The following is a 12,895-nucleotide window of genomic DNA, read 5'->3' on the forward strand; positions in this document are numbered from 1 at the left end:
TCAATAAACTACACAGAAATCTGAGACCGAAAGAAAGTAATCCAAAACTGCTCATCGAACAGATCCACGGAGGCTGCAGGATATACACATGAAACATACAGAATATACAAATTTTTGTTTTTTTTATTCGATATCGATATTCAGCTTGTGATTTGCAATTATTTAATAAAACCAGAGTAGTAGTAATATAATTATATACACACATAATTGATTAACAATAAAATACGTTTATACAAATAAAAGTGAGTCGACTCTACAATTTGAGCTTGATGTTGTCCGTGGTCCAGCGCTTGCTCTGCAAGCTTTTCAGTGCATTCTCGCAGTAGAACTGCTCCTCGGATCGATCGGGCAGGGTGTCCTTGAGCTGCTGCAGCTCCTGCTGCTGCTTCAGCCCGGCCATGGCATCTACGACCGCCTTGATGCACTTCACCCGCTGGGCCAGCGCCAATTTCTCCACGCTGTTGCCCATCTTGGAGAGGAATAGCTGCAGAACGGTTGACGGAGCCTGGAGCTCGTACAGCCGGAGCACGGCCAGGGTCAGATCGAAGCTGATGTGAAACTGCTTCGTCTTCAGCGGATGCCAACTGGGCACCCGCTCGAATATGCACTCCAGATCCGCATAAGCCTGTGCCTGCGCCCTTTCATTGAGCGCCGTCCACTCGTACTGGGCCGCGGAGATTTGCTGATCGGCGGCAAATCGCTGCGGTGACACGGGTTTCAGCATATCCTGTTCCTTCCAATTGCTGTTCACCTGGCAGCAGGCGTAGAGCACTTCAACTGGCGTGGGCTGATCCCGCAGCAACTTTCCGAGGTTGCTATCCTTCTCCATCAGCTGCTGCATCTTGAGGGCAGCGTGGAACACCTGCTCGTATAGAGGTATCACACCCACTCCCGCTGTGGCATAGGCATCCACCAAAAGCTGGAGGTGTTTCTTTCTGCTGCTCGCATCTCCGGAAGCCAGCGCTGCCTCAAACTGCTTAAGAGCCGCCTCCTGGTGGCGTCCAAATAGCTGCAGCAGCTCAATGTGGCTCGCCAGGTCGCCGCTTTCCCTCAGATAACTCAGATACTGCTCCAGGGCCTTGGGTCTCTCCCTTAGAATGCCATGAAACTGCGTGGTATTAAGAGTTCTCCTGAGGAACAGCAACACCGTGATGACGGCATGACCACCACCTTGTGCCATCAGGGTGTCCATCAGCTGCTGCTTCTCCTGCAGGGACTTGAACATCTCCAATGGTGCAGTCTTGCCCTGCAGCAATTTCTGTGCCGTGGCCTCCAGATTGGGACTGTACAGGGTGCTCTGGAGCTGGCGGCGCAGCAGCTTCAGCTCCTCCTCCGGCGAGACGCCCTTGGGCAGGACCCTGTCGTCCAGTGCCTGCTCCTGCAGCACCAGTTTCAACGCCTCCTCGCTGAGAATGGATTTGATCGAGAGATTCAGGGCGACGCTGTTGTTGAAGCTGGCCTCCGAAATGGTGTCGTCGGCGAGGATTCCATTGCTGGCCAGATCCGGGGCGAGGTCCACCTCGTCCTCGTCGTCGAAGCTGAACGCTGCGCGGGAGGATCTGTTCCAATAGCTCTCGCTGTCGAATTGCAGGTCCATTGTTATTATTTCCTAATATTTGTTATGTTTTTATATTGATATGAGCAGTGTGGCCGTGGTAATGAATATTTACCGGTTATTACCGGTTAGACATGGTCGCACTATACTCGGATTTTGAAATATTTAAAAGTTGTTTCAATGAAATCCGTTACGAAAAAGCTCTTGATTGCTAATAATTTGCGTTAAACCAATCGATTGACACAGAAAATAAAGCAATTTGGAGTTTAGAACATCTTTCTTAATTAGCTGGAAAGAGGAGCGCATTTGATTTGTGCATAAAACTAGCAGCGGCTAATTTAGCAGCACATCTAGTTTTGTCATAAACGTTTTGCGCTTTCTATTATTCATAAATAGTTGGCATTTTTATGAACCTTAAAGTTTTTATTCTTTTTTTTACGATAAATAGCGTTTTACATTACGCGTGAAAGCATTTACTTGCTCGTGTTTATGCGCTTTCCATGGGTGCAAACGGCCAAAATCAAGAGTTTATTGTCTATGCTTTATTCAAGACCTTGTTTAGCCAGGGATGCAGTGCATCGAGGCGGGTATAGACCCCCGGCTTGTCCGCCAGGGCGCACCCCACGCCCCAGGACACGATGCCCACCAGTTGCTCCGCCACCGACAAGGGTCCTCCGGAGTCCATCTGGCAGGAATCCGTGCCACCCTTGAGGTAGCCCGCACAGAGCATCCGATCCGTCACAGTCTTGCCCAGTAAGTTCCTGCAGGCTGCCTGATGGACGATCGGAACTCGGGCATACCGCAGACTATCCGAGGGAGAACCATTCATGGACTTGAATCCCCAGCCGGCAATGGTGGCATAGGTGCCTGCGGCCACTTTCTTGGGGTTTATGGGAATGGCCTTTACCTAAAGAGCAAATTGCTGAACTATGAAACACCTCTTAGCTGCGAGTAAGGCAAACCTTTCTAGATAGCGTTAGGTTCTTAGTTAACCTAATGATTCCGATGTCATAGTCCATGGTCTTGGCATTGAACTTCTCGTGGGTAAGCAGGTCAGCCACCGAGAACAGTTCCCCATCATTTCGGTAGCGCGACGTACCGCCGACCTTAACTTTCAGCAGACGATGTGGCACTCCGGATAAACAATGGGCCGCCGTTAGGATGGTGTGGTTATTTATTATGGAGCCGCCACAATGGTGGATGCCGTACAGTTGAATCGACACTATATAGGGAATGTTGGCGATATCGGCTGGAAAGCCACCGACTATGCGTGGATCTGGCCGACTCTGCCTCTCCAGCGCCAGGCATCCAGATACGTGGAGGAGAGCTAATTTCCACCATAACGTGTACATCATTCGCAGTTAAACGGAGAAAGAATCGCTTTAAATTAGGAATGTGCGGCTTGAGGAGCGGCCTTTAAGTACGAAAGAACGTGAAAAATAATGGGAAGAGGCATTTCAATAAGTGCCCATTATTTTGTAATTAGGAAGAGGTTTCGTTTATCTCGTAAATGTCTTGAAACGAAGATTTCAGGTTCGCCGACAGAGACTATGACTAAACTTCTCGTTCGTGTCGTAAGTTATTAGGAGCCCGACTAAAGTTCAAAATAGTTCAAATGCCAGAACAGCATTGATTTATGATTTGTTTCCAGCTCATTTGCCCGATTAAATTAGGAAATACCTCGTAGTTTAAGACAATCCCAGTGGCCTCGCATCTGCTATGAATCATCTTTCAATAACTAGGGCTTTCTTCGGACCGGTTCGCCTCGGTTTTCACATATATCACTCGAATAGCATTAATGGCCAAATTTGGCCGCCACTCATCTATTGTTTGCCCAATTTGTTATCAAAGCACGACCCGTTTTCTCGAGGAACGGACCCCGAAACTGATTTGCATTGGCTTGACCCATAAATTTGGAAATCAAACACCGTTTGATCTTCCATTCTAGTGTGGCATATCCACGTCGAAAGCTGTCGCCGCCAATAAAGTGGGCTATTCAAGATCGCCAGATATCACTGATCTCCATTTCCATCCAGTGGGATGGTAGTATAGACTCTATACTCCATACTATAGAGTAAAAGTAAACACCGAACCTAAGCCCACACAAATTGTTATGGTGGATTTGGCCTAAGCCGATTAGGCTAGAATGGGAGAAAATGGGTGACGAGCGATTTCACGCGGCACCTGCGTACCTATGTATGTACATACCTGGCTCATTAGTGAAAGTGAAAAATACGAGTAGTAAATACGTGAAAACGTGAAAACGCAAGCGACAGTTATAAGCCAAAACCCATTATTACGCGTGACTTTTCCAGCGGCCCTGGCCGCTAACAGGGCCATAAGAAAATGATTCGGTTAGCCAAAGTACCTTTACCTTCATGTTAGCCCTGTTACGAGCAGGCCAAGAGATCCAAGAGAGCCAAAGAGCGCAGACAGGTGCACAATGTTCTCGAGCGTTGACCGCAATCGCCATGGTTGCATGCCCAACACGTTCGAGTTCGCCGTGTAGAGATCCCGCACAGGTGATACTCATCCCATCCGATCCGAGCTCGAAGCGGAAGAGACGCATACGAGTGCGGGTTCTGGTGCTGGTGCTGGTGTGTTTACCATGCTAACAATTTCTTTCTGCTTGTGGTTCTCTCGGCATCGGCATCGGCAGCGAGCATCATCCACATCCACATTAACATCGCCTCGAGACTTTCTTTTGTAAGAATTCCAACTCGAAGACGAACTGCGTCCCGCTCTCTCGCAGTCGCTGGCAGCGAGCTCCCAGAACTTCTTTATCTAATTTTTATAACAAGTCACTCGGCGGCGTGGAAGTCTTCAGTTCTGCGGCGACCATCGAATGGTCAAGTTCGGTGCTCCCTTCGTATCCACTAGTCCCCACTGCGATAGATCTTGATCTTGGGCTGCGAAAGTGTTTTGTCTCAGTGTCTCAGTGTGACTTGGCTGAAATTCGGGAAAGACTCCGGCAACGAACTTCTTAATTAGGTAATTGTTTGGCGGGCGAACCTACATGGATATGGATATGGAAACGATGGAGTTATTCGGGGGCCAGCGCCAAGTGCCTGACATCATGGTCATTGTGTGGGAACAGAGCCTCGCTTTTTCCACCTCCGAACCGCTACTCAGAATGCTTTACTATGTGCAGCCACTGCACCGACTGAAGCATAACTAAGAAAGATCTGAACAAAAAATGTTAACCGGTTTACTTAAACGGCAGTGATCGTACTGACGGATGACTAGGCCCATGCCAGTGGTGTTCAGCGTTGAAAAACGGAGACAATCATTCTGAAAAAGTGAACTGCAAAAACGCACGAAACGGAGGAAACGGAGAACACTGTGCAGAATGCAAAAGACCGCCGCTCCAGACCCGCGATTCTTCACCGATTCTTCAGCCATTCTTCACCATTCTTCAGCAATCTTCAAGGTTCTGCAGCCAGTCTGCAGCTTCCGTCAAAACATTGGCGAACATTAGGACGTCCGTCCTGGGGATGGCATGGGTGTTCTCCACCGACGGATGCCTACTAACTTGGCTCGTTCTTCTTGGCCAAAATGGAGATATGCACGCATATAGGCAGAAAGCACTGAGCCTAAACGCTGCAAATTAACACAGTAGTTCGTTAGTGGTCCCGTGATTAGCCCACAAATGGCAAAGTGGCCATAATCAAAGTTTCGCCAAATGCGAAATTAATCTAACAGTGTGATACCTGCCGTTGAGTTTTCGGCAGGCTTTAGTCACCGGAGAAATGAAGTCATTAACACATTCAGAATGGTGAAAGTTTTATACTTCGGGCGGTCCCTCTTGAAGATCGAATTTCTATTGACTCTTTTGGTAGACCATTTAATTACATCATGCATCTGGAATTAGGCTGAATGTGAATGGAGTTGAAGTCGGTCAGAATGGGTGTATACGCTATTGGCCATAAAAAAAGCGCTGTAAGGTCGCCGAAACAAAGGCAGTAAAATAACAGAAAAAGTTCGAAAGTGCCAAACGGTTAACAAGTGCTGATTGGCCCTAAAAACAGTGTACCCAAATGCGGTATTGTGATGTGTTTAATCGACTGATTGATTGATTGACTTTGTACTAGCAAAAAGGCACAAAGTGCTCATCTGGAGAAGTACTCATTCCAGCTGCGCAATTTATAAGGTCATAAAACTTGGTATATTTCATCGGGACACAACTGATTTCTCCGTTTGGGAATGCGGCTCTTAAATGTCCTTCAGCACTGCCTACTTTCCATTTCCCATTGCCTTTTCCCCCCATTTCCTTTTTATAGACCTCGCACATAGTGGAGCCCCGCATTCTTGGCCCCCAGAAACTACGAGCATTTAACAGTAATTTGGGCAATAAACGACTGTTCGCACTAATCGATTGTGATCAGCGACACAGTTAGGCGGTGCTATTTCCTTGGGCTGTTCACGTCGATGCCGCGTACCCCTGGATACCCACTGGATACACACTGGATACCGGTTGGGTTTCGGCTTGGGTTTCGGTTTTTGTTTGGGTTTGAGTTTGGGTTTTGGGTTGGGGCTCGACCTGATCGCTGCGGGCGCAGCTACCAATACCCATATACCCATACCCATACCCATATCCATGCCCATGTGTCCATGTTGCCATGTACATGCATGTGTCTATGCTCGGCAAAACAGCTTTTGACGATAATCATTGACCCAATTCTTCTGCCGCTTTCTACAAGATTTTTGTACAATAACATGGTCATGGACTCGTTATAATGCAGCTTCCTGAGTGGCCACTCTTTACATGGCACTGCCGAATGCCGGAATGCTGAATGTTCATGTGCACCAGACCCCGACATATTCATGCGATTCCCCTGGCCAGAATATGCCCAGAATATGCCGAGTGCGGAATGAAAAGGAGAAACACACATAAAACATTCAAAAGTCTTTCAAGCATTTTATCTCTAATTAAGTACGGCTCGTTCTGACCGCTACAGGGCTTATGAATCATGAATCACCCGGCGTCTTAACGGTATGTTTCTATATATCATCTCATCCAAAGAATGGAGCACCTCGCAGTGCCAGCGGATCGGTTTTTGGGCGGAACGTCGCCCCAGCGGATTAGTGTGTAGTGTGTCTGGTGCGTCGGCAGTCATGCGTTTCCTACTATGTACATATGTATGATCGTACATATGTGTACACACACACTACACCTGTCCGTGTCCGTATCCATGTCCGTATCTCAAGCTGTCCGTATCTATTACACACCAATTTTTTTCTGCACACATGGCTATTCATGAGAATTCATATGGAATAACTGTGTTGCTAGTCCGGCTACAGCCAAGAACGATATATGAGTTCTCCTAATACAGTTATCATGTTAATAAGTCATGCTTCAGGTGGGTTCCTAACGAGATACTCGTACTCGCCAATGGCAATTACGCTGCTCGAAAACTAAGTGTATTCCCTATCGTAATAATATTCTTTTCTATAATTGAATTGTTGTCCCGCCTCGCGCAAGTATTTGTATTAATAATTTTCCAAATTGTCCATTCCTTTCGGGTTCCTTGGGTTTCAGAGGTTCCTCTGGTTCCTCAGGTTCCTCTGGTTCCTCAGGTTCCTTGGTTTCTGTGGGTTCTGGCGAAACAAGTTCTACATGGTACTTGGCGAGAAATTAGAGCTCATGACCTCTTGATGGTCTCTCCAGCGCAACCGTCAATCATAAGCGATGCCCATTAACTTGGCTGTTGCGCAAGAGTTTAGCTCAGCGGACCAGAAAAAATCAGGGGATCGCGAGTGGTGGTGAATCTGGTGAATAGTGCACGGGGTCATCGACGTGAGCTCCGTTTCCCCAACGGAATGGATCTCTGGCTGGAATGGAGTAGACTGGAGTGGAGTGGAGTGGAGCTGAGTAACTGGCCGTGATATTGTTTCTGCGACTTCGTAATTCGCGTTACGCCTTATGGCAAACAAATTAATTTGAGGAGATTGAGACAGTGCCTGCGTAGGCAATTTAGCGCGCTTTATAAATAAAGGTTATCGTTATGCCTTATGACTATGGGCTAATATAATATTTGTTCTGCTATGGGTTGTTAGAAAAAGGTATCTCCATTTGCAGTTATTGGTTCAGAACATAGGGGAGAACTTGGATTGTTTAGTTAAAGTATCTAAAGTAACACATCTAGATACACAGCTGCAGCTTGTTCTTATGCATGCCTACACCTCCTCCCCTTGCAGGGCCCAGTGATACTCCAAACATGGCCAAGATCAACCTGTTGCGACACCTCTTCCTGGCCCTCATGCTGTACAGTGCGGCCACGGCCAAGGAGCACCTGCGAATCCGCAGACAGGCGGCGGAGTCGGTGACTGCCGCAGCGCCGAATGCCAGCAAAGTGATTGCCTCCGAGGAGCTCGAGGACAAGACGGAGCTGCCCGGCGCCAAGGAATACCCCACCGAAATCAACAAGACTGAGCGGCCCGTGGAAAATGTGGAGACCCGCAACTCGGCCTTCGATTTGCCGGCTGCCTCGGACTTGTCCAGCTCCCTGGGCTCCGAGGAGGATAGCATCTACTATGACAATGCGCCCGTGGACTGCAATCCCGATCTGGTGGGCTTTGAAATTGTGACAGGGTAAGCAATGATGGGTGGTAATTACGCCAAATGGTTGGTTGACTGACAAGTCGCTCGGCAGATACGTGTTCTCGGCCCCCGAGAAGCTGATGGACTCCCAGCCGGGCACCCTAATGCTCACCGACTGCTTGGACACCTGTAGGAAGAACAAAACATGCCAGTCAGTGAACTACGAGACGGGGCTTTGCGTGCTCTTCTCCGCACATGCTGATCAATTACCAGGTAAGCTACTTACTTAGGCCGCTAAACAAACCAGCTCGCAACTTAATCACAATCACAATCACCATCATTACAAAGGTGCGCTGACAAAGTCGCAGTTCCCCGTATTCACTATCTATGCCCAAAAATCATGCCTGTCCGTGAAGCCCTGCTCCCGAGCCTGGTACGTCGATCGTGTTCAGAACTATAAGCTCAAGACGGAAGTGAAGCGTACCGTGTCGGTGGCGTCAAGACGCGAGTGCTTTGAACTCTGTCTCGGCGAAAACGAATTCACATGCAGGTAAGAGTTCTTCTACTCCATAGGCCAAATAGTTGAGATCCACCCTCTATCAGTCAAGTGAAGCAGAAACCCCCAACCCACTACGCTCCAACCCAAACCAATTATTCCATATTCAACTATGTCCCCTGCAGATCTGCCAACTACGATCGCACCTCGGGAGCTTGCGAGCTGAGCGAGCTGGATCGCCTGACGCTGGCCGGCTCCCAGGCGTTCCAGGTGAACGAAGGGTCCGATTACCTTGAAAATCACTGTGTCGATGAACCCAACAAGCTCTGCGAATTCAAACGTCTACCTGGTCGCATTCTGAAGACGGTGGACTCGGTCTACCAAGAAGTGAGCAGCATTGACGAGTGCCGGGAACTGTGCCTCAACTCGCCATATAGGTCAGTAACAGGTCCAATTATAACATTATAACGAGCTCTCCATCATCCATGAACCATGCTCCATGCTCCATGCTCCATGGTCCATGATCCATGATCCATGATCTTGGGGCCATTTATAGGAATTACCTTTACGATCTGCCAATTAAACTAGTTGCTTGTTGTTGACTGAAAGTGATATCATATCGCACCATCCTCGCCATTTACATCCATCACAGGTGCCACTCGTACGACTACAATGACACGGGTGACATGGTCTGCCGATTATCGCATCACAGTCGTGCCACCTTGGCGGACGTGCAGGAGCCCTTCCTGGAGGTGCCCGAGGCGTCGACCTATGAACTGTCCTCCTGCTACAATGTGACCATCGAGTGCGGCGGCGGCGATATGCTGGCACGCATCCGCACCTCCAAGCTCTTCAATGGCAAGGTGTACGCCAAGGGATCGCCCAAGTCCTGCTCGGTGGACGTGAAGAGTGCGCTGGACTTCGAGCTGCGGATGAACTACCACGATCTGGAGTGCAATGTGCGCCAGAGCACCGCCGGCCGCTATGTGAACGATATAATTATCCAGCACCACGACATGATTGTGACATCCTCCGATCTGGGCCTGGCCTTGGCCTGTCAGTACGACCTCACCAACAAGACGGTGAGCAATGGCGTCGACCTGGATGTGCGTGGCGACATCGTGCCCGCCCTCTCCGAGGAGGTAATTGTGGAGTCACCCAACGTCATCATGCGCATCACCTCGCGCGACGGCTCGGACATGATGCGCTCCGCCGAGGTTGGCGATCCGCTGGCCCTCAAGTTCGAGATCGTCGACGAGCAGAGCCCCTACGAGATCTTCATTCGGGAGCTGGTGGCCATGGATGGCGTGGATAACTCGGAAATTACGTTAATCGATTCCAATGGCTGCCCCACCGACCACTTCATCATGGGGCCCATTTACAAGGGTTCGGTTTCCGGCAAGATGCTGCTCTCCAACTTCGATGCCTTCAAGTTCCCATCGAGCGAGGTGGTCCAGTTCCGCGCCCTGGTCACGCCCTGCATGCCCAGCTGTGAGCCCGTCCAGTGCGAGCAGGAGGACACCAGCGGGGAGTACAGGTCCTTGTTGTCCTACGGCCGCAAGCGCAGATCGCTCAACACCACAGGTGGGTCTATAGTTTATCTGGAACTGCTACAATCTCTTCTTTCTATAACTTTCCTCTATCATTTAACCTGTTTGCGAATAGATGATCATCCGAGACCACGTCGCGACATCGAGACTTCAAAGAAGTCCGCGCCCAGCGACATGCTGCTGGTCCAGTCCATTCAGATTACGGACAAGTTCGGATTCAAGCAAGATAAGCAGGAAAGCGGAGACTTTTACGACGGAAACGAGACCACATTCACTGCCAACGAGGAGGGGCACGGATTCTGCGTGAACGCCATTGGTAAGCGCACTTCACTGGCCATAAAAACCACTTTGCCAGCTGGCAACTGCCAGATGACCGGATTAGTGGCTTAATATATTAATGATAACCTACGAACTCTTTTCCCTTTTTTTATTTTGCTGCGCTATTAGGTCTTATTACGGCTGCCACCATTTTCCTGCTAACCCAGCTGGCCGTGATCGCGATCTGGACGTACTGCTACCAACGTCGCCAGAAACTGCAGCCGTACCAGCATTCTTATTAAGCCGGAGCAGGTGGCCCATTAATTTACATAGACGTCTAAGCTTCACAAGGTGCAATCAATATACACAATACGCAAGGTTAGGCCAGCCAGCCAGCCAACCAACCCACTAATGCCACGAATATCCGTACGAAATGCCCGTCGTCCTGATACAACACACAACATCCGCTATTTGCCTTATCTAGTCAGTGCACGATTTTCGAGAAATGAAAATGAAATGGAAATGGAAATTCAAATCTACATACGTGTCTTGCTCGGTGGAGGTGGAGTTCAGATTGCTTGCATTGCAGCCTTGGCGTTTTGGGTTCGAGTACTCCTCCCCCAACGGAACGGATTCCCCACTTGCAAAGGAAGTTCGACAGCCCGTGGGATCCTTGAACTTCCTTTGCGACTTCGGAAGTCGACACTCGGACGTTGACATTTGTAAAAACTAATGCATATTACATTCCTATATACTCCTCCTCGAACTAACTCCCTTCCCCCTTCTACATCGATTTGTATTGAATTAGCCTAGTTAAGCACTATACTCGTAATTTATTGCATTTCAACGACAGACTTTGCTGTTTGCATTGGCCCTCTAATTGTACGGAACGAACTCATCTTATTATTATTAAACTTAAGTTTTTTAATGAAACACCCATGCTGTGTGCTTATTTCGGGGGCTCATCTTCTTTTTAGTGGACAAATTGCTCGTGCAATAAACATCTCTGGAATTTGGCTTTCATATATGGAAATCAGCTTTCTATTGGCAGAACAAAAGAGAAAATATTATCATTTTTATGGCCTGCATTTGGAGCAGCATTGTATATTATGTATGTACATATATATGCTCGTTTGAATGGGAATGGATGAGGTGAGCTGGTCTGGGAGTCCAACTGCCATCTTAGCATTTTACCCACGCATAACGAATTGTGCGAATTGGACGTGGAATGCAGACACCTGCGAATTATTATTATTATTTATACTTCAATGGCACTGAAAATGCATCCAACTGTAAACTGTAAACGCGAGTCGAGGGCTTCCAGGAACATGCTCACTTAGAGTCGCCCAAAATGCACGAGTCTCGACTCCCGACTTCCAAGTCCCGAGTCCCGATCCTCGGCGGGGCAGGGAAGCCAGCGATTCACTTTTCGATGTGGGCAGAAAGGTCCAAATGTCGTGCTTGCTGCCCCAACTTTTCCCAGCGACTCGACGTCTTCCCGTCTTCATTATGGCGCATGGAGTATGGAGTATGCTGTATGGAGTATGCAGTGTGGAGCATGGAGTGCACAGCATATGGAGTGCATAGTGTGGTGATGGCGATGGTGATGAGGTACACCTGTACGAAGATCCAGCAGCTGTATAAGTATCGTTAGGCACACAGCGGTTGCGTTGTGTGTTGTGTTGTGTGAATGTGAATCATGCAAATAAATGCACCCTCAGCAGAACAGGAAACAGGCTTCGTGCAGATTTGTATCTTTATCTGCTGGAGCTGAAGCTGGAGCTGGAGGAGCGCTCTCGCATACGGGAAAGTGACTCCTGTCCAAGTCCAAACGTCTGCCCGTCACTCTGGACGACTCTGCTCGGCTGGACTGAGCTGAGCTGGCAGGGCTGGATGGGCTGGATGGGCTGGCTCCTCCAGGCGAGTGGATTCCTCTCCTCTACTCTCAATTAATTTACTTAGCAATGCGCCTTCAACGACACTACCTTGAGTGGTGGCAGCACTTAGGAGCGCCACAAGATTTCAGATCGCTGGCGGTACTTAACGCCGCACTAGTGGTAGTTGTTTTTTGTTTGGTTTTTTGCAGGCATAATCTGGAAAGATTCTTAATTAAGGCATGCATGCAAGGCGATAAAAATGAATGTACGTTAGATTTGTAATGATGGTGCCGTGGTTATTTCTCCTCGCTCAATTAGAGATTCCCCAGTGTCGATTGTGCTCCGTCAGCACACGAAATAATTGGATGTGTTCTGCTCGCCAATGGCACACCACACCACACTACTCAGCACACCAAAGCACACAGCTCAGCACAGCAGCATTCGTGCCGGGAATTGATCACATATGCAGAAATTAAAATGCATCACGTTCGAAGGATGCATAAGACTTTTTGCTGGCTGAGCATTATTGTCTGAAGTCTCCTCTTTATGGCCAAGACACACAGCACAGGTGAGGCTGTGGCTGTAGGAAGAAGTACATAATGTCGCCAGAGGCAACTG

General features: G+C 48.7%; 3 protein-coding genes across 3 annotated transcripts; 1 reads left to right on the top strand and 2 right to left on the bottom strand.

The window, feature by feature from the left end:
• Positions 1-105: 105 nt before the first annotated feature.
• On the bottom strand, positions 106-1,647 carry LOC122621098 (vacuolar protein sorting-associated protein 16B). The gene has a single exon (XM_043798850.1). It carries the CDS (start codon positions 1,595-1,597, stop codon positions 254-256), a length of 1,344 nt encoding a protein of 447 aa, XP_043654785.1. The 5' UTR covers positions 1,598-1,647; the 3' UTR covers positions 106-253.
• A 443-nt stretch (positions 1,648-2,090) lies between these two features.
• On the bottom strand, positions 2,091-2,910 carry LOC122621481 (trypsin alpha-3). The gene is made up of 2 exons (XM_043799342.1): positions 2,518-2,910; positions 2,091-2,462 (listed from the first exon to the last, which is right to left on the bottom strand). Exons 1-2 carry the CDS (start codon positions 2,908-2,910, stop codon positions 2,091-2,093), a joined length of 765 nt encoding a protein of 254 aa, XP_043655277.1.
• Positions 2,911-4,421: 1,511 nt separating this feature from the next.
• Positions 4,422-11,188, top strand: LOC122621123. Its single transcript, XM_043798881.1, has 8 exons — positions 4,422-4,546; positions 7,754-8,147; positions 8,209-8,369; positions 8,445-8,646; positions 8,778-9,029; positions 9,245-10,176; positions 10,258-10,458; positions 10,590-11,188. Exons 2-8 carry the CDS (start codon positions 7,774-7,776, stop codon positions 10,700-10,702), a joined length of 2,235 nt encoding a protein of 744 aa, XP_043654816.1. The 5' UTR covers positions 4,422-4,546; positions 7,754-7,773; the 3' UTR covers positions 10,703-11,188.
• Positions 11,189-12,895: the final 1,707 nt, after the last annotated feature.

The sequence above is a fragment of the Drosophila teissieri genome, chromosome 3R (genome assembly GCF_016746235.2).
Source record: "Drosophila teissieri strain GT53w chromosome 3R, Prin_Dtei_1.1, whole genome shotgun sequence".
Classification (NCBI taxonomy): Eukaryota; Metazoa; Arthropoda; class Insecta; order Diptera; family Drosophilidae; genus Drosophila; species Drosophila teissieri.